Source organism: Rhamphochromis longiceps, linkage group LG4 (assembly GCF_057381845.1).
Source record: "Rhamphochromis longiceps isolate RC_006_pf linkage group LG4, R_longiceps_female_GT1.1, whole genome shotgun sequence".
Classification (NCBI taxonomy): domain Eukaryota; kingdom Metazoa; phylum Chordata; class Actinopteri; order Cichliformes; family Cichlidae; genus Rhamphochromis; species Rhamphochromis longiceps.
In genome coordinates this window covers 33,990,746-34,015,875 of record NC_140560.1, presented here as the reverse complement: position 1 = coordinate 34,015,875, position 25,130 = coordinate 33,990,746, and the positions used below count along the sequence as shown (strand labels likewise).

Here is a 25,130-nt window from a genome sequence, read left to right as displayed (position 1 = left end):
AGACTGCAGGCTATCATTTGTGTCATTTTGTGGCGAGACTCTTGTGAAACACCTGCTCACAACAGCCCTTCTGTTCATTTTTTTTCAATAAAGGTAAGAGCATCAAAAACTTTATTTCGTCTATCATTGCATTTATGCATGTATCGGTGCGGGCCTTATAAAAAGCTGTTTTAAGTTTCACAGTCTGTGTATTTATCTTGCAATATAAAGAGTTCAACTGTGTCGCTCAGAATTTCCCCTGAGAGGCTAGATTTTTAGGTTAAATAAGGAATATAAACCAGACGAAAGTGAAAGTGGATTTATTTCATTTTAGACTGTGCATTTGTTTTGCTTATTCATATGACGATAAAAGAAACATCTTCAATAAAGTTGAACATCTGGAGAAAGAAGAAAACCACTATTTTGTCAAAGACAACATTTGAGCTCAGTGTTTAGACCCGGTTCATCACTTTTATTTGACATTTTCCCTTTAAAACTCGAACCGAGCTGACCAGATAGCCGAGATTCGGTTTTTTTGGAGACAGACATAAGGAATATAACGAGACACCACTGGCATGACTGCCCGAGCATGGTTATCAAACTCTTTGTGACCTGATAAGATCAAGAATGTGTGCAGAATTTTAATGTACAAATATCATTTATCGTGGTGGTCAGTGAAAGAGAAATCCCCCCCTTCCGCCAGTTTCACTTTCCATTTGTGTGCCTTTTGCTTTTCCCCCTCCAGATGCAGAAGTGGGTTGTGATCTGCTGGGCCGCCCTGGCTGTGGTTGGTGCTGATGTGTGTCCAGATGGAGGGCTGTGTAAAGAAGGGGAAACCTGCTGCAACAGCCCAGCAAACGGTTACGGGTGTTGCCGATATGAAAACGTAAGGCCAGGTGTTATTATACCATCATGCAACTTGAGTGTTCACGACAATGTAATTATATTTATTGTACTTGTTTTAATTGGCTTCCTTTTTGCAGTAAGAGTGGGGGGGGGGGGACCCCAACGGATATCCATTTGGGTTCATGTTCTGCTAGTAACTCATTTAAACCAAGTTTTGATGTATGAAAATCTCACAATCTCTAAAAACAAAACAAAAAACAAATGTATAGAAACGTTTCTGAGAGACGTCGGACATCTACAATTATAATCAGAAGAAATGATTGCTGTTATTGATGAGTTGGTTTACTTAAAACCAGAATCAGACCTGTTGTAAATTATTTTGCTATACGACATTTGTTTAAATCAATAAAAATCTATTAGCTTTATATATTAGTATGAACAGTTTCATTCACATCAACTAAATGCATTCCTATAGACTAAAAACAGCCCAGCTTATTAGTCATCAAGTATGTAAATATTAAAGAGTAAAATGTGTAGTGTTCACATCTTCATGGTAACTGGACAAAATCTTCTATAGATTTCTGTTTTAAAATAACTCCAAAAGTGCAAAAGGGAGGAATTCCATCCTAACCTACTGAGCAAAGCTGCAGTACGTCACCTTCAGTGTAGGTAAATTGTCCCTTTGTCTATAGTTAAATGTACATGTGAGATAACCCTTCACTTATACTTTAAAGTAAATATAATTATGCAGCGATACTATTCACCCTCAGCTGTGTTTTACTACTTTGAAATCCAGATAGAAGGACGTGCCGCTTTCCCTCAATGTGATAGCTGTTTCAAACTTTGGTAGTCAAAGTGTTTCTACTACTGCTGTCTCCTCAGGCTGAGTGCTGTGATGATCACATCCACTGCTGTCCAGAGGGCACAGTCTGTAATAAAGCCTTATCTGGCTGTATTAATACCACCCTGACCATCCCCTGGGTGAAAAGAACCCCTGCTGATCAGCCCAAAGTCTCTAAAGTAAGCGTCGTCACACGTTAGTTGTTTTCTGTCACAAAGTCAGATTAAATAATCGTGGTGGATTAAAAGAAGTAATACTGTCCTCTTTCCCACCTTCTGACCACTCAGTCCTTCAGGATGATCAAGACATACGAGAGTCAGGAAGACGACAACATCTGCCCCGACCTGTCACGATGCCCTGCTGAGTATTCCTGTCTGAAGGGTTTGACGAAGTTTGGCTGCTGTCCTCTAACTCAGGTAAGCTAACCACCACAAATAAGATGTGCTTCAGATACTTAAGTAGCACTGAGTGGAAAAACAAAGTGAGTGATGACACTAATCTTTTATTTGTGGTTCATTCCTGTGAAGGAATCTTGAATCTAGGAGGGGATTTCCATACATACACACCGATCAACCACATGATTAAAACTCGTTATTCTAATATTGTGCAGCCAAAAGAGCTCTGATCAGAAGGGGTACTCACTCAGGGTCTCTGAAAGTTTTCACTACCAGGAAATTGGTGGCAGAGTTAGTCTGCAAATTTTTGGGTGACTGGTACATATCAGATTAACTTGCATATGATTACTAAGTACATGGCAACAAGATGGTTGTCTATTCACTTCACCTGTCAGTAGCTTTGATGTTTTGGATAACAGGTTCACGTATTTTGTCCCCTTGTCATATTTAGTTATTGTCATATTCATTTCCAGCATCATCTCACTTCCTTTAAAGCTCCCTGGTTGTTACTGTACTTTGGGTACGGCATGTTTAAACATCTTTCACTTCTGTTTTGCATCTTGAATCACACCACTATAACAAAGGTCGGTGCTGAACAACATAGTACAGTTTGGTAAAACTACACCTCCCTTCTCTTTGCTTTTCTAAAGAGTCACTCTAAATAAATCTTAACTTTTTTTTGCAAACTGCATTTAAGCTGTTAACAACTCCACCTGCTGTTACAGAACATCCATTAGGAAAGCTATGGATATTTCCCTTACCCACCCCACAGGCTCTCGTGGGAAAAAGTAAAAAGATGTCTTTATGTCACTGGGTTACAGTAGGAAGTCGAATCTATTTAAACAACATGCACTTTAGAAGACTTTTGTTTATCATCTTGAGTCTTCTGTTTAAAGGGAAAGCTCTAACAGAAATTGGCTCAGATCTACAAATCCTTTTGTTATGTATGACCAATACTTCAGTATCTTTCACCAGCACCAACGCAACAATTATTTATGTCTCGTCTCATTTTTTTTTTCTGCTTGTATTTTATTTTAATTTCAATTTAGGGATTTATCTTTTTTAATTTCCAGATTTATAGCTAACGGTCTTTCAACTGATAAACAGCAAAGTCCCTAACCATTTAATCGATGCCATGAAAAAGACACTTGCACAGTGATAGAGCTTACTTCCTCTCAAAAGAGGATCTTTCTTTGATGCTTTGTTTGCATAGCTGGTTGACCCACTAAGCTTCTACACTTTACCGAGGACATTCAGTGCTTTGGAATAGATTTTTGCTCTTGTTACAAGTTTAATGTAAACTTACCTGCCACTTAATTAGCTACACCTTCTAGCTTGGTCAAGCCCCTCATTTCAAAAAGCCAAACCTCCATGGCGCATAACATGCTTGTTGTATAATTGCAGTCTCCTCATATAACAAGCACCTTTAGTTACTAACTAAATATCTTTTTGCATCTTGAACTTTGCAAAGAGATGTTTCTCAGAGATTCTGGTACATTGACATGATAACATCAGATTCAGATCCATGATGTGAACCTCCTCTTCCACCATATTCAAAAAGTGTTCTGTTGGACCCAGATTTATGACTGTGGAGATCTTTTGAGTGCATTGACCTCATTGTCATGTCAAGAAACTACGTTGAGCTGGTCTGAGCTTTTGTGGTGTGGTGCATTAACCGGCTGGAGGCAGCCATCAGGAGTTAGGTATATTGCAGCCATACGAGGATGGACACGGTCAGCAGCACACAGGCTGTGGCATTTAAAAGATATTCAGTTAGTACTAAATGCACCACGAAAACATCCTCCAAACATCACACCACCACCAGCTTTAATATATTAGTAGAATGGCAGCTGAAAAAGTGTCCCTAATAAACTGGCTGGAGATTGTAAAAGCGGTTTCTGCTTGCACTAAAACAGCAGCTGGTCGTTTGTTACTCTTTATTTCACTGAACCTTTTTTCCTCTTTGAAATCTTTCATTTACTGCATGAATAGATAAACAGTTCCAATGCTTTTGTTTAATTCATAATTCTTGATTTTCTCACTGCTATCAGGGAATCTCCTGCCCCGATGGCAAACACTGCTGCCCTGAGGGCCACGACTGCAGCTCAGACAGCCGAGGCTGCATCAAAAAAGGTTCAACTTCCCCGCCAAAGTATCATAATTCAGTCGTATCACTATTCCTTTTCCTGTTTTGAGTTTTGATGTTCATGTGATATTGTTGCAGAGCTCGTGGTTACAGTTCTATGCAGCGATGGCATTTCAGAGTGCCCAGATGGTACCACCTGCTGTGAAACAAATGACGGGAAATGGGCATGCTGTCCACTATCAAAGGTACAAAATGCTACTCCATACCATGAGTGAGATCATGAATGACAAAAAAGTCAAATTATGGATTTGCATGTCCTGCATTGACGTCCAGTTATCGTGACTTAATGGTGTTTTATTATTTTCCATGTGAACAGGCCGTGTGCTGCGCTGACAAGATACACTGCTGCTCTGAAGGGACCACATGTGATGTCGAGCATTCCAAATGCATTGACTCTTCTACCAAGAAAGAGATGCCAATGTGGGCAAAGCTCCCTGCCAGAGTGAGAGCAGCTTGGGAAAACCAGAAAGGTCAGAAATTTTTAATTGACTGTTTTGCTGTGAACGTTAAGCTTAGTTCCTTGTTCTCACTAAGTATTTGAAAGTGTGTGTGTGTGTGTGTGTGTTTATCTTAATCTTTGTGTTTTTCTGTTCCCAGAAGAAGTGCCAGTTGAAGCAGTGAATAACACAGGAACAGAAAACGCCCCCAAAGTCACCACAGCCAATCTGCTTCCTCCATCTGGTAAGACAGTAAATGTGTCATCAGTTGCTAAGGCAGCTGCAGGTGAGACTATCCCCATGAAACAAATAATGTAGAACAATGAGACTGGAAAAAAAAGCACATGATTTATCACAAGACACATAAAGGTGATTCCATCTCAAGTTTCAACATCTTAAAATGACTGCTGAGAATTTTTTGCTTCGTATGTCAAATGCTTTCCAAGATATTATTTTTTAAAAGGTGGTCCACTGACTCACTTTCGGGCCATTTTTTTTGGCATTGTCGGTTTTTAGGTGTGCCAGTGCGTGCATGATTAATGGTTCAGGTAAATCTTTTTTTCTCTTACCAGTTTCATTATTTCCTGGTAATGACAAGACAAATCTGGCGCTGATAGGCAGGTCTATCCAGCTATAATTAAATGTTGCAACACCCCGTCTTCAATTAATGTTTTTGTTTGGTGGTAGTTTTTCCCTTACCAAGCCTGCTAACTATTACAACATATTTATAATGCTTGTTCAGAAACATCACTGTAACTCATGAAAAACGTCAAAATATTACAGTGCAGGCAGCCCAGTTTGAACTTTTAATATGATATTGAAGGTAAAAGGGGGAGCCGCTGCAACGACCCACTCTGAAATCAGTGGAAGCATTTTGGTGGGACAAGCCGGAATGCTAAGAACAAATAACGCACAGATACAGATACCTGCTAAGTAACATGCAAATAGAATTTTACACTTTTTGGATGTGCTGTTACTACAAATAACCACACAGAAAGCCACATTTTTTTTTTTATGTGTCAATTCTTGTGTGTATTAAAAAAACAAAAACAACTTTGTATGGCAAGTATGGTCAAGAGGTCCAGTTCTGTGAATCAACAGTTTAGCAGTCCTGTCTGCATTCACCAGTCACTCAAATCAGCCACAGCCTAACTTTAAGTTTCAATAAACAATAAATAATCTAAACTCTTACCAGAAGAGCTGAAGCTGTTATAGCTGCAAATGGTGGGCCGACATCATATTAAACCCTTTGGGTTAAGAACAGGATGTCACTGAAGTTCATATGCGTGTGAAGAGAGATGAGTGAATACTTTTGGCAATATACATCATTGGTTCTGCTGTTAGTCCAATATGCATTTTCAATTCAAATATATATTTTTAATGTGATGATTTTTGTTGCAATGTCATGGAACAAAAAAACACTGAGGCTGAGGGGCAGAAACCTGAAGCACCACATGGTTTGTTTGACAGATCAAACTTGACAGTCAACCTTTAAAAGTACTTGGAAAAAGGAGAAGTTTTATTTTTAAAGAATGGCTTTTGTAGCATGACATCTAAATTGTTCCAGTATGTGTGACTGTATTGGTAAATACTTCCTCATATAACACAGACTGCTCCAAACTGACTCTGATTTGGCTACAAGAGAAAGGAATAGTGGTGAATGCAGCTGTCTTAATATAACAGTGCTTTTGCCTGCATTACTTCTGCCCAAAACAGCTCTGTTCCTCCTCAGTTCCTGCCAACTATAAATGAGTTATATCTTTATTTAGACAGGAATTATTTATCTTTCCTCCATGAGCCAATCAAATGGTTCACAATAAATTCGCTGTGTTTTGTGCACAGCAGGACACACATCTCTGATTAGCTTTAACTATGGTGCATCCTCTTCATTCTCATATTTCCACCATTTGGTCTGAATTTAATGTCATCATTACATCTCTATCATGGTACAACACAAATGACCGTATTGGAGTCATTTGGACAGTTGCCCCTTGTGACTTAAAGCAGGCTTCTTTAGACCAAGGAAGTTATTCAATTCAGTTAAAGTTTTAGTACAGTTTTATTTATATAGCACCGATTCAAAACAAGAGTCGCCTCACTATAAGCTTTATTAAAAGAAATGTTTTAACAGTAAACACGGTGTTTGCCCCCTCAATCCAAACTGGGATTGAGGGCTCCCAGTCTACTTCAAAAAACCCTACGAACCACAAGTAAACCTGCAGTCCGAAAGTGAAATGCACTATTGGAATAATATGGTTTTATGAGGTGTGGATAACATATGACAGGCCCTGATCATTCAGGACTTTGTATTTCAGGAGAAACATTTTATATTTAATTTGCAGTTGTGTAATTGTTTTAGTCTTTTATTTAAATACAATTAAAATGTTTGCAGTTTCGAGTTCATGAATTCTTAGTCAGAGAATGGATGTCTTTACTGACAGGTATTTAAGTAAAACAAAAATATTGAAAGACGTGTCACTAGTCTGTGGTAAATTATACTAGTTTTTATGTTATATGCATTTTTTTACTGTCATAACTCAGAAATAATATTTAATTGATTGGGGCGTCTTCATTTTCTTTAATTTTGTTCGTGTTCAAACTCACTGACAACTGACATTGCTCCATAACACTGCGAGTGGTCAAAGAGTGCACCAGGTAATTTTAGTAATTATAACATGGAACTGTTATTGTCGTCAATTCCAAATTTGACAAAATCTCATGATGATCTCGCTGGTTGTTCGTATCACTTATCAAATGGTTCATGAGGATGATTATTACATTCAGTCAGTGGAAGTGAGGGCTCACAACGATGGCAGTCATGAAACATTAGTGGATTAATTTTTTTCTCAATGTCTTTTCTCCAGCAAACGATGTTCCATGTGACGATACATCAGCCTGTCCTGATGGCACAACCTGCTGTAAAACCCAAGAAGGTGGCTGGGCCTGCTGTCCAATGCCAGAGGTACAGTATTACCATCTATCCATCCATTTTTTTAAATGCTTTTCAATTTGGAGGAGAGAGGGGAGTGCAGTGCGAACAAACACTACTGAGTCTCGTCTGCCATTTATTTAGACATTTCTGCTTAAATGTATAATTACTTGCAGTTTAAGGTGTTTTAAATATATTGATGGTGTTCTGTTTGCCCTAATTCCAGGCTGTTTGTTGTGAAGACTTCATACACTGTTGTCCCAAAGGGAAGAAATGTAACTTGGAGGCTCAAACCTGTGAAGACGGCGTGATCTCTGTGCCCTGGGCCAAGAAGGTCCCTGCAATCATAAAGCAGAAGGTAGAGGTGAAGGATGTTCCATGTGACGATACATCAGCCTGTCCTGATGGCACCACCTGCTGTAAAACCCAAGAAGGTGGCTGGGCCTGCTGTCCAATGCCAGAGGTACAGTGTTACCATCTATACATCCATTTTCTTAGCTGGCTTCCTTTGTTGGGAGAGGAAGAGGGGAGAGAAGATGGGTGATGGGATGGCAGGGCACAAGCATCAAAGCCCTGACTGCCATTTATTTAACAGTTTCTCTTTAGCATTTCAGGTGTTTTTAGTATATTGACACCTTTCTGTCTGTGCTGTGATTTCATTTCCAGGCTGTTTGTTGTGAAGACTTCATACACTGTTGTCCCAAAGGGAAGAAATGTAACTTGGAGGCTCAAACCTGTGAAGACGGCGTGATCTCTGTGCCCTGGGCCAAGAAGGTTCCTGCAATCATAAAGCAGAAGGTAGAGGTGAAGGATGTTCCATGTGACGATACATCAGCCTGTCCTGATGGCACCACCTGCTGTAAAACCCAAGAAGGTGGCTGGGCCTGCTGTCCAATGCCAGAGGTACAGTATTACCATCTATCCGTCAATTTTCTTAACTGGCTTTCTTTGTCAGGCTTGGAGGGGCAAGGGGAGGGCAGGGCAGGGCACAAGCAAACATCAAAGCCTTGTCTGATATTTATTTAACAGTTTCTGTTTAACATTCCAGGTGTTTTTAGTATATTGACACCTTTCTGTCTGTGCTGTCATTTTGTTTCCAGGCTGTTTGTTGTGAAGACTTCATACACTGTTGTCCAAAGGGGAAGAAATGTAACTTGGAGGCTCAAACCTGTGAAGACGGCCTGATCTCTGTGCCCTGGGCCAAGAAGGTTCCTGCAATCATAAAGCAGAAGGTAGAGGTGAAGGATGTTCCATGTGACGATACATCAGCCTGTCCTGATGGCACCACCTGCTGTAAAACCCAAGAAGGTGGCTGGGCCTGCTGTCCAATGCCAGAGGTACAGTGTTACCATCTATCCATCCATATTCTTAAACACTTGTCCACTTCATGGATGAGGGAATGGCTTGAACCTATCCTGGCTCTCATGGGATGGGATAAGGGGCAGATTACACCTTGGATAGGTCTCCTGTCTATTGCAGGGCTAACACATACCACACAGCCTCGTCTCACATGTGTTTCAAAGTTCCTATTTATATATGTAACTACTTGTAGTTTAAGGTGTTTTTTTATCCTGTAATTTCATTTCCAGGCTGTTTGTTGTGAAGACTTCATACACTGTTGTCCCAAAGGGAAGAAATGTAACTTGAAGGCTCAAACCTGTGAAGACGGCCTGATCTCTGTGCCCTGGGCCAAGAAGCTCCCTGCAATCATAAAGCAGAAGGTAGAGGTGAAGGATGTTCCATGTGACGATACATCAGCCTGTCCTGATGGCACCACCTGCTGTAAAACCCAAGAAGGTGGCTGGGCCTGCTGTCCAATGCCAGAGGTACAGTGTTACCATCTATCCATCCATATTCTTAAACACTTGTCCACTTCATGGATGAGGGAATGGCTTGAACCTATCCTGGCTCTCATGGGATGGGATAAGGGGCAGATTACACCTTGGATAGGTCTCCTGTCTATTGCAGGGCTAACACATACCACACAGCCTCGTCTCACATGTGTTTCAAAGTTCCTATTTATATATGTAACTACTTGTAGTTTAAGGTGTTTTTTTATCCTGTAATTTCATTTCCAGGCTGTTTGCTGTGAAGACTTCATACACTGTTGTCCCAAAGGGAAGAAATGTAACTTGAAGGCTCAAACCTGTGAAGACGGCCTGATCTCTGTGCCCTGGGCCAAGAAGGTTCCTGCAATCATAAAGCAGAAGGTAGAGGTGAAGGATGTTCCATGTGACGATACATCAGCCTGTCCTGATGGCACAACCTGCTGTAAAACCCAAGAAGGTGGCTGGGCCTGCTGTCCAATGCCAGAGGTACAGTATTACCATCTATACATCCATTTTCTTAAATGCTTGTCAATTTCAGGGTTGGCGGGGAGAGGGGAGGGCAGGATGAACACATATTACACAGCTCTGTCTGCCATTTATTTAGACATTTCTGTTTAAATGTATAATTACTTGCAGTTTAAGGTCATTTTAGTATATTGATGGTATTCTGTTCGCCCTAATTCCAGGCTGTTTGCTGTGAAGACTTCATACACTGTTGTCCCAAAGGGAAGAAATGTAACTTGAAGGCTCAAACCTGTGAAGACGGCCTGATCTCTGTGCCCTGGGCCAAGAAGCTCCCTGCAATCATAAAGCAGAAGGTAGAGGTGAAGGATGTTCCATGTGACGATACATCAGCCTGTCCTGATGGCACCACCTGCTGTAAAACCCAAGAAGGTGGCTGGGCCTGCTGTCCAATGCCAGAGGTACAGTATTACCATCTATCCGTCAATTTTCTTAACTGGTTTTCTTTGTCAGGCTTGGAGGGGCAAGGGGAGGGCAGGGCAGGGCACAAGCAAACATCAAAGCCTCGCCTGATATTTATTTAACAGTTTCTGTTTAACATTTCAGGTGTTTTTAGTATATTGACACCTTTCTGTCTGTGCTGTCATTTTGTTTCCAGGCTGTTTGTTGTGACGACTTCATACACTGTTGTCCCAAAGGGAAGAAATGTAACTTGGAGGCTCAAACCTGTGAAGACGGCCTGATGTCTGTGCCCTGGGCCAAGAAGGTTCCGGCAATCATAAAGCAGAAGGTAGAGGTGAAGGATGTTCCATGTGACGATACATCAGCCTGTCCTGATGGCACCACCTGCTGTAAAACCAAAGAAGGTGGCTGGGCCTGCTGTCCAATGCCAGAGGTACAGTGTTACCATCTATTAATTTGTCTTGATGCATGCCTAATCATGCAGGTACCGTCAAGTGGTCTTAAATGTACACCCTGTTGATGTATCTTCGGTACACTATACAGACTTGGTGTAGATTCCCCGGGCATAGCCTGTGGCATGAAGTCCGGTCAATAGTATTGCCTTGTTGTAACTGCTTCAGACAATCTATCACCCTCGTAATGGGAAGGGGGCTAAGGAAAGCTCCAGCCAATCCAGGAGAGAAGGACAACTGGTTGCCTAAGCGAAAATCCTTAGTGATCCATTATGTGTCAGGAGGATCGTAACAGTTGAAACAAATTTTTTTTAAACGCCGCGTCTCTGTGGCTTTAAAACCCCAAAACACGGTGGACCAAAAATTGGCCCACCCCAAGGATCAGGTCCCCCGACACAAACAGAATAATTTAGTGTACACTGTTAGGTGACAGGAGGATTGTCATGATTTATATCATGGGGGAACCCAAACAACCTGTGGCGAAACCGTTGGCACAACACAGAAGAGCTAACTCGTCAGGCCAGGACTCCGCAGTCTATTTACACCTACAGGTCAATGGACACTCTTTCAGTGATGAGGATGTACACATCCTGGACAGTGAGGAACACTCGTTTAAGCGGGGATTCAAGGAGGCTATTTGGGTGAAAAGGGAAAGACCATCTCTGAATCGAGGGGGAGGTCTAAGGGTACATCTTTCACCATCGTACAATGCTGTGATTACAGCCTTCCCCAACTCTCTGTGACTGGAGTGGTTGTTAATCAATAGTCATGACAATTTGCATAGTAACGATCAAGGAACTGACCTCACAGCCCATTGTTCATTCAGTGGGCTAGTTTCAGACATTGTGCAAATGTACTGTTTATAAGGTTGGGGAAACCTGCAGTCAGCTGAGACCGAAGAAGTCACTTGGATGAGTGATGAAATGTTTCTCCCACTGAAAACGCTACGTCCAGATGAGCAGAATCAAACTTCTGGGGCATCTATTAATTCATTTCCCTAACTGCTTTACTTTGTCAGGCTTGAAGGGTAAAAGGCAGAGGAGGCGAGGACAGGGCATAAGCATACACCACAGCCTCGTCTGATATTTATTTAACAGTTTCTGTTTAACATTTCAGGTGTTTTTAGTATATTGACACCTTTCTGTCTGTGCTGTCATTTCATTTCCAGGCTGTTTGTTGTGACGACTTCATACACTGTTGTCCCAAAGGGAAGAAATGTAACTTGGAGGCTCAAACCTGTGAAGACGGCGTGATCTCTGTGCCCTGGGCCAAGAAGGTTCCTGCAATCATAAAGCAGAAGGTAGAGGTGAAGGATGTTCCATGTGACGATACATCAGCCTGTCCTGATGGCACCACCTGCTGTAAAACCCAAGAAGGTGGCTGGGCCTGCTGTCCATTGCCAGAGGTACAGTATTACCATTTATCCATCCATTTTTTTAAATGCTTTTCAATTTGGAGGAGAGAGGGGAGTGCAGTGCGAACACACACTACTGAGTCTCGTCTGCCATTTATTTAGACATTTCTGCTTAAATGTATAATTACTTGCAGTTTAAGGTGTTTTAAATATATTGATGGTGTTCTGTTTGCCCTAATTCCAGGCTGTTTGTTGTGAAGACTTCATACACTGTTGTCCCAAAGGGAAGAAATGTAACTTGGAGGCTCAAACCTGTGAAGACGGCCTGATGTCTGTGCCCTGGGCCAAGAAGCTTCCTGCAATCATAAAGCAGAAGGCAGAGGAGAAGAAAGTTCCTTGTGATCACACAGCAGCCTGTCCTGATGGCACCACCTGCTGTAAAACCCAAGAAGGTCGCTGGGCCTGCTGTCCATTGCCAGAGGTTAGCATTGGACTGAAATCGGTTTTTAGACCACATTTCTCAAAAGTACTTTATTAACACACACAGAATGTCAAATTTACACCAAACAGAAAACTGTTGGTAACCTAAAGTTCCATCACTCTGGATGGCTGCATGCAGCTATCACCAGGAACCTGTTAGTTAAAGGAGCTTAAACTGCTGTACGTGCTGTATGTCCTGCATCTTTTACAAAAACTGGAGACCACTTGAGTATCATATTGATGAGGTAAAAGTTGACTTACAGTGACAAAGCTACCAATACATGCCTAAGCATGTTGCTGGCTAAGTTACAGCTAGTAAAGCGAATATTCTTTACACCACCACGGTGACACAGTGGTTTCGTGGTTGATGATGGAGTGATGTAGATAAAGTGTACAGAAAATAAAGAGTCTGTGGTTAAAAATGTGACTTGTTAAGAGTGTAAAATTACTCTGAGGTCAGTAAGACTGGACAAGTGCGTTGTAACGGTGAGTGTGTTACATGATTTACTGCTGCACCCACTTTACTTAAAAACAAAAGAAAGTTCTGTGACTGCACTAACCCTTGTCTTTGCTAGCCTCTGCACAGACACAGTTTGTTTGTGTAGTGCGTGACAAAAAATAAAAGCAGGTTGTTATATTTCTAGAAATATCAAATAATATTTTTAATCTACATTGCATTTAACCTGTTTTATTTTTGTCAGCATTGCTCTGCCAAGCATTGTCAGGCTTCTGTTTGTATTTGAACTTGACTATCTGTGACTGACTGCACTTTTGTCTTTTTGCATAAAAGGCGGTCTGCTGTGACGATCACAAACACTGCTGCCCGAGCGGCACCACCTGTGACCCGACCGCCGTGTCTTGCAATGGCCCATCAGGCTCAACTCCCATGCTACAGAAGGTACCTGCGTTCACTACTGAAGCACCTACTACTGTGCAGCCTACAACTGAGAGTCCAACAACAAGCGCTAAATCGGAGGAGGAGGACAAAGAAGAAGAAGGCATGATTAACTGTGATGCCCACACCAGCTGCCCTCAGTCAACCACCTGCTGCTACATGAAGAATTTTAAAAAGTGGGGCTGCTGTCCGCTGCCTGAGGTGAGCTCTGCTTTTTCACAGCATCACTGACCTCGTGTCTCCTCCATCTGTTATTAAACATCAATATGCAGCAGCCCAGCGCATATTTGTCGCAGTTTAATTTTATAATGACAGGAGGACATACAGAAAGTGTCAATAAGGTCTTGTTCTCATCCATCTTTTCTAAAATGGTTGCTTCTATTGGCAGTCATTGGAAGAGTCAACATTAACGTCACTATTACTTTGCATCCTAACAATGCTTACACGTATGTGTCACATCTATGAGTCATACTTCCACTCCTGATATAAACGGCGGTTTTGGAAGAGAATGCAAATTTGTAATTTTTTTCACACAACACAATTGAGGCAGTTGATGTTTACTATGATTACCAGCCAGTCCACAAACACCAATCAAACATATTGCTTGAATAAGTTGTGCAGTACAGCACAGTTTCATTTGCAAAGCTGTTGTCATTTAATCCTCCAATATGTAAAGAAATGCTTCACTAACTCTACACTAACACACTGTCAGTTATTACACACCTTGGGCCGTCAGTAACATTTCCCAGGTTTTGAAAAAAAGCTTATTTTTACACCACAGTGGTTTTGTTGATGTCTTTTGTGTAGCTGAAGATTATTTGTCCTTCTACAATACAAGAAAGAGAAAAATCCAGTACAAGAAAATAAGATAGTTTAGATCATTTTAAAAGCCAACCTCTTTTAGGACCTGGCAAGATTCAAAACATCCTGAAGAAGTTGCAAGAGATCTTAAAAGAGGATTAGATGGTTTATTTTAGACCATGTGGTGTGAGGTATGTGTGTGAGTGTGTGTGTGTGGAGGGCGGGGGAACCACACAGATCACCAAGCAGTTTTTAGGCCGGCTGAGTTTTTTCATTCCTAAAACTTCCTTTGAAGCTTATGAAAGAAAAACCTGCCGCCCACACTGCAGTCACGGAAGATGTTAACTGAATGTCACCTGTTCATCAAGCCCCAAAAAAGCACAACTAGACATCATCTTTAGCCCTAATTTGCATGGTGATATCCTGTTTTTCTGTTTCACATCTTTTCTCATATTCCTGTTGAGAACTGGCGACTTTAGCAGCTTACAGGCCACAGTCACTCAAATGAACTCGAATGAACTTTATTTTGGTTGCCACTCTGAATTTATAATAGTCATTTATAAACTGATGTGTCTTTAAGTTTCTAGAATAGAATTTCAGCATCTTCTTCAGACTCTCTATAACCTTTATATATACACCAATGAAAAAAGAAGTGAAACAGCAGAATTGATGAAGTGAAAGCCACTGCTCATGTTTTCACTTCTCCCCAGGCGGTGTGCTGTGAGGATGGGAGTCACTGCTGTCCTAACCAGTACAAATGTGACAATAGCCGCACGTCGTGCATAAAAGGAGAAGTGGTGATTCCATGGTACACCAAAATTCCAGCCATTACCAGCGACGAGGCCGAGCCCTACTCTGTCCAGTGCGAAGGTGCAAGCCAGTGTCCTGAACAAACCAGCTGCTGCAAGCTGTTCACAGGCGAGTGGGGCTGCTGTCCACTCAAAAATGTGAGTGCATGAAAATATCATATACCCTGGTAGCCGTCTCATCAGGTCAGGCTTTGCCTATGCAAACTGGGAACTATAATTTGCACCAACTATGTGTCTGCAGGCTGTTTGCTGTCCGGATAAGGAGCACTGTTGCCCGCAGGGTTACACCTGTGACATCTTATCCAGATCCTGCCAGAAGCTCATCATGATGCAGCTGGAGAGAGTCCCACTGACACCGGTGTATCTACTTGAGCCTCAACCCCAGCTCAGCCCAACAAAGCACAAAGACATCAAGTGCGATGAACAGACCAATTGCGGGCATGATGAAACTTGCTGCAGGACTTCTGCCACTTCCTGGGGCTGCTGTCCATCTTCTAACGTATGATTTACAGAAACTAGTCCTGCTTCCTTCCTCCTGCTTTATGTTAACTGTCAGGGAGAGCTGAGAACTGTCAGTAAGCCAAGGGCTCCAAAATTTTTCATATGCTTACCTCAGAAAAGGGAGGCTGCACCTCTTGACTGCCTTCAGGCTCACTGCTATTTTGAGATCACTCCTGGAAAGTCCAGTTTTAGGTCAGCAGATGAAAGTAATTTTATTTTACAGCCAAAGTAGTATTTCCTCATTTTGTACTATATACAGTAATTCCCTAGATTTCAGTTCCATCCTTCAGTGAAATTATAACCCTTTACACAGTTAGGTTACCTTTTACCAGACTGCAAACTCAACCATTTTACCCTCTAATTAGTTTGTAAACATATATTCACTGCTCGAGATTCAACATGAGCTCCATTGTAAACAAATTAGTAGGTTAAACCACTGTTGACATGAATAGGTTTTAAACTAATATGTTGTATAAATATGTAGGCCTCTAAACAGAGCCATAAGGAGAACTTTGCTACTTAAAAAAATTAGTGGTATTACTGTTGTGTTTTCATGTAATACTAAAAGGCAAATCTGTACTTACATTGCAGCATCTTTTTAAAAAAATGCCTTATAAAGCATCACAACGTCTGAATTGTGAGGTTTTGTGCCAATAAAAAGGGAGCGTGTATGAGTTAAGTAAACCATTCAGTTTTTTTTACAGACTTTCCTCCCTCTGTCCTCCCTCTAGGCAGTGTGCTGCAGCAACATGAAGCACTGCTGCCCGACCGGGTACACCTGTACGGAAGAAAACTCCTGCATCCAGAACTCCAAGCTTTACTGGCCCAACTGGCACGTGTTCCTCGCCAACAAAAAAAGAGCCCTAATTGTGTGAAAACACCACCTCTAAACTGTTACTAGTTTTAGTTTTTGCATATAACGCACTAATGGAGAAAGAATTCTACATTAATTTCAAAATGCTTTGTTTTTAAATGACACTTTGAAAACGATTTGCACCTCAGTTGCTAAGATGTTTGCAATCTTGAAGTTGAACATTTTGGTCTGAATGCACCTAATTATATAGATGACCGTGTGACTAATGTATTTAAGGAGTTATCTTTGTTATTCCAAGCACACTCAGTTTGTCACTTGAAATGCTACTCCATCCACAATAGAAGACAATCGAAACACTCCACTTGTCAGTCATCTGTTTCTTTAAGACTTGCTGCAGCTGCCTTCTGTTGAAAAGGTTATTTCTTTATCAATAATAGTCAATCAGTCAAAACCTGATTCAATATCTTTCATCATTCTGAACATTCAGTCTGATCATTTAATGATTTTGTGGTGTAATTACTCATTAAATCTTGGGTTCATAATTTTGTGCATTGGATTAGTAATCTGTGTTAATGAGGCAAAGGTGAAGAAATTCATGCTTGGATGATCTTACCCTGTCAAAGTGTCACATTATCCATTAAATCAATAAAAAAGAAGTGACATTATTAAAAGTTGTCCAGTCACTTATTGTGGTTTATTAGAAAGGGCTGTGAAAAAAGAAAATGCAGTTTATGAATGCTGTTATATTTAGTTTTATATTTATTTTACAGTGCCAATGTCTGCTATAAATAACATTATAATATATATTTTGTTCTTTGGTATAAGTAGAAATAATTGTTCTCCTTTGTCACATTTCAAAAAGGCCATGCAAATGATAAAAAGAAAACAGGTGTTACAATAAGGAAGTCCACTACAATTTCACGTAAAAGATTACCTGGCCTGTTTTCCTTTATCCTTACTTCCGGCACAGAATTTCACTTTTTAGGCTGACGTCGTACTGCTGGAGATTTGACTTTTATTTTTTTTTATTTTTGAAACCGTGATTTCAGCTTTTATGTGGGCTCGTGCTGCCTCCTGTCTACCAGCAGTAAAAATTACAGCTTAAGTGGAAATCCAAACATCCGATTCTACGTTTCAAAATAATAGTCTAACCCGGAGAAGTAAGTTTCTTGATTAAATATCAAAACTGTTTTTTTAAAGAGCTAAAACAACAAATAAAAATAAAATATTTAAAAACAAATGATAAAAATACGACACTTAAATGAACTGTGAAATTATTTATTACATTAATCGAAAGCTTAAAGTTACATGTTCGCAGTAATGGTGTGTTTTATACATTGTATAAATATATAGAGGGACGTTAAAATGGGATTTGGCAGGTGGGGTAATTAATGAAAAGTAAGTCACAGAATTATTTCGTTTGTGAGGTCCAGTAGATTTTCCTTTGAGTGCAGAATGGGATCAGCTGATCTGCTCCTCCGGTACTCAGTGCAATTACATTCAAGATATAATTAAATGTTTCATTTCCAACGGGGTCCCTTTAGCTCATTTAGCTCATCCTTTTATGCACGTATGCATTTCCGATATTAAGGTAAACGTTTATTTAAACTTTTATTTTGAAGACATGCGAGCCCAGTTTCCGGCAATTGACTCCGTTTACTTGACGTGCCTGCGTTTTGACGTGTGAATCATCCTTCCTCCTAAGATGGCGTTGCACCTGTTCTGTCTGTGTTGATTCTACTTGTTTTCGGCTCGGCATTAGAAAATAAACGATCTTCCAAGCGTCGACATTAAAGCGGACACGGTTCCGTAGCGAGGTCGGCTGTTCAAAGATGTCCACAGACGAGCTGTCAGCCTCGGATAGCGAGGCTGTGCTAGCCGGAGCAGGGGAGCGGTGGGCTCCGGTGGGCGCTGTGGCTAGCCCCGAGGATGAGAGCGGGAGCTGCGGCAGGGGCGCTCATTCGAGGCAGAGATGCTCGACGTCGGCCAGCGAGGAGGAAATGACCTCCCGGCTGAGGAGGCTCGAGGAGGAGCAGGACTTACTAAACTCCTCTCTCCTCGCACTCACCTCTCACTTCGCTCAGGTCCAGTTCAGACTGAAGCAGATCGTTCACGCACAGAGCGAGGAGAAGGAGAGGATGCTGGCAGACCTGGAGGAGTTCGCCTTCAGGGGATGCCCGCATGTGGTGGGCTGCAGGGCTCAGGACACCAAGCAGCTGGAGAACTCGGTGAGGACTCTGATTTTATACTTCCTCCAGACAGTGCGCAGACGAGAAGTGTCATAATTTTAAAATAAATATTTCCTTGTGTTGCTCTGTAATTGATTCCTATTATTACTCACATTCACTCCATATATTAGGATTGCTGTATATTATTGGTATTTTGTACCAAAAGGTTGAAAAGCTGTTTCTGTGTCAGCATTAAAATTGGATAAACATTGCATACCTGTACTAATTGGTTTCGTTTTCCAGCCTCCTCCTTTTCTGTCTTTTCTGATGGGTAAATGCTCATAGCGCTATTAAACTGCCCAACATGCACACATTTACTCTCTAGCAGCCAGTTATTCTGATTAAAGTGTCTTTATTGCATCACAGGATTGCCTGCTGCGCCCACCTGTGTGTTCCTGCAGAACTCTTATCTCTCATGGAAAAAAAATGTCTCCTATTGTCTTTTGTCACAGGCGTGTGAGTCACAGCGGCGCAGGCTCAATAAAAATGCCTCGAGCAGATCTCAGTCTGTTTAATAAAGGCTTGTGTTTGCACAGGGAAATTGAAGCCACCTGCTTTGTTCCTTTTCTTCTTCTTCTTTTTAACCCCTCTTCGGCCACAGCCTTGTCCTCGTTAGCTGCTGTGTGTGTGACTATAGATTTTCCTCATGTGTTTGACCTAAAAGCCCTTTTTCTTTGTCTCCCCTGTTGCATGCTTTGCTTGCAGGGCGATCTGGTGAGTATGAAGCGATACCTGATGTCTCGTTGAGAGTTTGGTTTGTGTAAAAGTCCTGTTCAGTGTTTGTCAGACCTTGAAGTGGCCCAAATATTCTGTTTTTTTGTGTGTTTTCATCTTAACTGGAAAATGCTGGGAACAAAATTTCCGTTTGTTGATGCTGGCAAAGCGTCCACACTGGTGTCTGTTTGTTACATGCTGTTTCAGTGTTGTGATGCTCACACTGTCAGCTCCTCCTGTCTGTAAAATCTAGAGTGACTGTTTGTGTTTTTCTCCTGTCAGAGTGAGAGGGAGAAGAGGGAACGTCTGGAAGCACAGAGGGAAAAACAGAAGGATCTCATTTTCCAGCTGAAGACGCAGCTGGATGATCTTGAGCGCTTTGCCTACCAGGAGGGAAGCTACGACTCACTGCCGCAGTCCGTCGTCATGGAGAGACAGAAGGTGGGTTTGTGTCAATGCAAACATCACAGCACTTAAATGCTGTTTACAGGTTTTCCTGACAGCCTTCAATCCCTGTTTCTCTTTTAATCTTTACAACCACCAAAGTGCAAATAAAAACTTCAGGCTCTTCCACCGTCTGAAGTGTCTTCGAGTACTTTCATAAACATTACATTATGCTGAGCAATATAATGTGATGTTTGCGTGTTTCAGTTCAGGTCAAATATCTGACCTCAGCATGCCCCAGGTTTTGTAAGGATAAGCTGTTTCTCTCATACCTATTAATACTTATTAAAAAGTACAGAGGTTATCCTGTAATCACAAAGCTGTACAAGTAGTTATATTTATATTTGAGTTATTTTTGTGCCATTTCTTTGTTAGCATATATGAAGGTTATATAACAAGAAATCAAAGTTGGTTTGATCTGGAAGGGTGAGGAACTTGAGACTAAAGCGAAAGATTTCGCTGTCAGGAAGATGGCTCTTTTATCTAGGGGAGATCACTGTTAGATAACCTGCTCGAGATCACATTATGTTCAGAAGGGGTTTTTTTTAAATAAGGGTTTTTTTAAAGTACAACATTTCCACAGATTAATTCGCGACTATAAGCTCTAAGAGCAAAAGAGTTTCTCAGCTGAGCCAATCCATTATTCATTAGACTTTTGAACTGTGTGTTAGTGATGCCACTGAATGAAGCCATGCAAACATGAGAAAGTCGAAGTGATCTCCATGATGTCATCGGCCAAATTTGGAGCGATTGTGGCTCAAGAGTTGGGAGTTCGCTGGAAGGTTGCCAGTTCGAGCCCTGGCTTAGACAGTCTCAGTCGTTGTGTCCTTGGGCAAGACACTTCACCTGTTGCCTACTGGTGGTGGTCAGAGGGCCCGGTGGCGCCAGTGTCCGGGAGCCTCGCCTCTGTCAGTGCGCCCCAGGGTGGCTGTGGCTACAATGTAGCTGCCATCACCAGTGTGTGAATGGGTGGATGACTGGATATGTAAAGCGCTTTGGGGTCCTTAGGGACTAGTAATGCGCTATACAAATACAGGCCATTTATCTGTTGAGTGTGCAAATAAGCAACTTTCAACAGCAACATATTTAAACAGCCATCAAGTTTAAATTTAAGAATGCCCTTAACATTCAAAAGCTTCTACTCCCTCTTGGAGGCAGTGACAATACGCAAAAGGCGTTTAAGCTTCAGCCTGTCTTGTGTTTTCCAGGTCATCATTGACGAGTTGATCAAAAAGTTGGATGTAAACCTGAACGAGGACATCGGGAACTTGTCACCTGAGGAGCTGAGGCAGAGAGTGGACGCTGCCATCGCTCAGATAGTGAACCCAGCCAGAGTCAAAGAGCAGCTGGTGGAGCAGCTCAAAACGCAAATCAGGGATCTGGAGATGTTCATCAACTTCATCCAGGGTACACAGCCTTCTGAGCCGTGGTTTTACTAGCAATGAGATTCATTTTTAATTTCATTCACATGATAACTTTGACATTTTCTTCCACAAGATGAGGTGGGGAACCCTCTTTTGTCAGATGGACGCAGCCAGCAGCCACGCGCAGCAGGGACCAATACCAGATCTCCAGGAGCAAAGAAGAAAGGTCAGACACTCTGTGTGTTTGTTGTATACAGAGATTTCTTAACTGTAGCTTTGATAACACAGGGTACAGTTTTTTTTGCTTTGTAGCGTTTGTAAAATAAAGTCTTTAAAATGTGTGCGTTCCTAATATGCGTTTTTCTTGTGGTTCTTCCTGCTGCAGTGGACCCAGAGCAGGCCCAGAAGATGCGAGAGACCGGCCTGCAGCTGATCCAGAAGGCCCTGGCCGTGCTGCAAATCTTTGCTGCCAGCCAATTTGGCTGCGCAACCGGACACGTCCCCCAGAGCATGTGGCCTCAGGATCTGTGCGGGCAGGACTACGGACCCCTGCTGCAGCGTCTGGAGGCAGCTGTGGAGAAGGTGCGAGTTCTGGGATCGCATAGGCACCCATCTGTCGAACACGTGGTCAATTACACCAGCAGCTCCACACTGGGGGCCCGAGACGAGCTGACGACGTCTGTGAGGAAGGAGCTGGCCATTGCTCTGAAAGACTTGTTGGCTCACGGCCTCTTTTCACCCTCTCAGACCATGAGCGTAGTGCTGGCACCCATCTCCTGCCTTCTGCCTTACAGACCGGTCTCACAAACCATGCACCCATGGGAACTCTTTGTGAAGTACTACCACTCCAAAAACGGGAAGGCCTTCGTAGAGTCACCGGCCCGCCAGCTCTCTCAGTCCTTCGGCCTGCACGTTGGTAGCGGCCCGGTAACCGTCACGCCTAAGCAGTCTCTGCTGTGGGCCGTTCACACTGTGCTGAAGGAGCATGGACGTTACAAGCGAGGACCGGACTCGGAGTTCAAAGCTCTGGTGTGCATGGCTCTGAATGAGCAGCGGCTCGTATCGTGGCTCAACCTGCTGTGCAAGTCGGGCACTCTGATACACCCGCACTATCACTCCTGGAGTTACATGGCGCAGACCGGCTTCGAAGGAGCCCTGCGCATCCTGGGTCGCATCAGCCACCTCAGGTTCAACCTCCCTGTGGATCTGGCTGTTCGGCAGCTGAAGAACATTAAAGATGCTTTCTGAGGATGAGAGTGTTTGTTTTATCAGCTGAACTAAACTGCTCTTACCAAACATTCAGGACCAAAAGCATGACTTTGCTTTAAGTATGTAGCCTTTTAAAGGTTATCTAAGCAGCAACCCTTCTAAAGTTAAGTGCAAGTATGTGATGTCTACACTACATGCATGGGTGATAATGTCGTGTTAGTCTGCATTCCTGCTATATTAAAATATCAAAGACTCAGCTGCTTGTACTGTAAAAATGCCTTATTGTGGAGATGGAGATTACCTCATCTTTAGCCTTCCTGACCTTAGCGACCTGTGCTGCTCATCATACTGTATCATTCCCCTGTCGTACCTGTTAGTGGCCTGAGCTATGCAGCAAACATTGTGTGAGAGTTTTACAGTAATCACTACTGTAATTTCCAGTCTGACAATCCAGGAAGCAAATGAACGAGCGGGAAGTTTGCTCTACCGTGGCCTCTCCATGGTAAACAAGAGCTGTCACGGGTGCTTGTTCTCAGTGAAAAGTGCAGTGGCTTCTGTTTGCGAATGAATAATTCAGCTGGTAAATCATGTGTAGCAAACTGGCTAAACGGCAGCACTTAGGTCAGCCCGTAAAGGAAAACGTGCGATATGGTTTCCTCTGCTGAGGAAAACCCAGATGTGGGTGGTGTTATGTAAGAAATATGCAGCTGTAGCAGATGAAGCTGGTGTCACTTCTGGTGTTTCAGGTTTGAAAAAGCATTTTGACCCTGTATAAACTGCTGCTTTCCTCCTCCTTTCAGGTGTAGTTCAATCCAGCTCATATGGATGAGAATATCCCAAAACTGACATAATTGTAGGATGTAAACTTTTGTTTTGTTTTTTTTTCCATCATCCTGAGACCAGCTCAGTTGCGCGTCCTATATAACTGAATGTATAAACCGTAGATGCTATTAAGTCAGAGTTCACCCCAAAATTGAGTTTCTATATGCTATCGTTTGGCTGTTAGTGCTGCTTGTTATGATTTGAAGCCAAAACATCGTGAGATTCATTGGGAATTCCCCCACCCTGTGACCCTGTGACATGCTAGCTTCAAGAGGAGGGCCAGACTGCACAGTTCCTGAACCCACCTCCTGCCTGGTAGTTGGCACCGACGGTACAAAAGATGGACGTAGCCACGGTGACCCGTTGGTTTGTGCAGTGTTGTCATAAAGCCTCGAGCACCATCTTCATCTCTGTCTTTTGGAACTGGGAATTGACTGTCAATCACAGGTTAAATGCATTACCGCCACCTTCTGCCGTTTTGCTGATTAAAGATATTTTACCAAGAATTTTTGGTAAGAACTAGTTTAGTGGAAGGAAAAAGGTTCCTACACAAAGGATAAATAGTAGGGATGGTCATGATCTTCAAACATTTGAATAGCAATTCATATATATTGTAAAAATCCATTTATGGGACCAACTGTGTCATTTAGTTTCTATTCAACATAAGCAGATATTTCTACAGCTGAGCAGGGATCTCTCTTAAACCGCTGCAAACCAAAACCATTTAGAAGGACAAATCGCACTAAACACCAGAGGACTGTTGTGTAAATTTGATTTTGGGGTGAACTGCACCTGCAAACTGAGTGTAGTTTAAGTCTTGTTTTCGGGACTAAAGCTTCAGTGTTCCTGTGACCACAAGTATGTATCAAACCTCTGAGTTTGTTTCCTGCACGAGACCATGTGTGCACCATGTGTTACGTGAATAGCAAAGTGTGTTTGGGATAGGTTTGTTATGGTTTTCTCATTCTTTCCCCTGTTTTTGCTTTTTGTTCAGCTGTTGTGTTATTTATGTATTGACACATATTTATTTATTCAATAGCTTAGCTCAACAGTTAAAGGCTTAAAGTAGCAGCTGTACTGTAACTGTAGCAGTTCAGTCTGGTAACAGTAGAAACATTGGGTCATCTGTTTATGTTTTATTATATATTGGGATATGAACGATGTTTATCTTTTAGTTTTTAATCTTATTTAATGGAACCTGGTCTGTAAATGAATTAAATGTAATAAATGAACTGCTGAGCTTCTCACAAGGCTTTATCTCTTCTGTTACTAAAAGCCTAATGGTAATGCCTGTTGGGAGATGGCTTAATCTGGGTTATTTATTTATAGCTACAGTCTATAGATTAGACTCTGATGCCAATGTTTTGAAGAGAGACTGGCTATGAGAATGCATCCAATCTTTATGTCCTGCTGTGCACAACAGATTGAGCAGACTGGGTTGCAGCTGTCTGAAAACAGCTCATCCAAATGAGAGTGACTGAAGAAGGGGAAAAAGTAAGCCGAATAAAAACAGTTTCAGTTTCAAGCCACCAGAGTGCGTAAATTTAAGACTTGGTAAAATGTGATCGTGAATGCATTAATATGAATGACAGGTATTCAAAGACCAGAGGGAGCAGTCAGTCTAGTGGACACTGTGATAGCAGGATAACTTTAAGCCAAATGACTGCACTCACACAGGTACCCATCAGCAATGCAGAGCAGTGGATTGGTTGAACAGTTGAGTTAGGTTTCTGATTCACTGAATTAACAGATTTTACTGAAATTTCTTTAGGAATTTCGAGATAAATTAAATCAGATCTACAGCTTCATGTGTCTGTGCAGTTAATGGTACAGTTTCCCTTCAAACTCCTACAATAAACCACCATGGATGCATTCAGTTCTGCCTACTGATTGATGATTTCTTCACCAGTAAGTGAA

At 41.9% G+C, this 25,130-nt stretch overlaps 2 protein-coding genes across 4 annotated transcripts; both read left to right on the top strand.

Moving 5' to 3' along the window:
* The first annotated feature begins 41 nt into the window (after positions 1 to 41).
* On the top strand, positions 42 to 17,087 carry grna (granulin a). 3 transcript variants are annotated; one of them, XM_085404677.1, is made up of 23 exons: positions 42 to 93; positions 725 to 865; positions 1,708 to 1,845; positions 1,954 to 2,082; positions 4,113 to 4,194; positions 4,286 to 4,392; positions 4,524 to 4,677; positions 4,805 to 4,888; positions 7,509 to 7,606; positions 7,800 to 8,036; positions 8,240 to 8,476; positions 8,674 to 8,910; positions 9,163 to 9,399; positions 9,652 to 9,888; positions 10,089 to 10,325; positions 10,523 to 10,759; positions 11,947 to 12,183; positions 12,377 to 12,613; positions 13,403 to 13,708; positions 15,019 to 15,255; positions 15,359 to 15,616; positions 16,350 to 16,542; positions 16,671 to 17,087. In XM_085404677.1, exons 2-22 carry the CDS (start codon positions 725 to 727, stop codon positions 16,491 to 16,493), a joined length of 4,011 nt encoding a protein of 1,336 aa, XP_085260803.1. In that variant the 5' UTR covers positions 42 to 93; the 3' UTR covers positions 16,494 to 16,542; positions 16,671 to 17,087. The 3 variants fall into 3 exon arrangements, with proteins under 3 accessions (XP_085260803.1, XP_085260804.1, XP_085260802.1); XM_085404678.1 differs by having other exon boundaries at positions 4,808 to 4,888; positions 16,350 to 17,087; XM_085404676.1 differs by having other exon boundaries at positions 16,350 to 17,087.
* Positions 17,088 to 18,105: 1,018 nt separating this feature from the next.
* Positions 18,106 to 24,483, top strand: rundc1 (RUN domain containing 1). Its single transcript, XM_085404675.1, has 5 exons — positions 18,106 to 18,660; positions 19,657 to 19,815; positions 21,027 to 21,225; positions 21,316 to 21,408; positions 21,568 to 24,483. Exons 1-5 carry the CDS (start codon positions 18,265 to 18,267, stop codon positions 22,428 to 22,430), a joined length of 1,710 nt encoding a protein of 569 aa, XP_085260801.1. The 5' UTR covers positions 18,106 to 18,264; the 3' UTR covers positions 22,431 to 24,483.
* Positions 24,484 to 25,130: the final 647 nt, after the last annotated feature.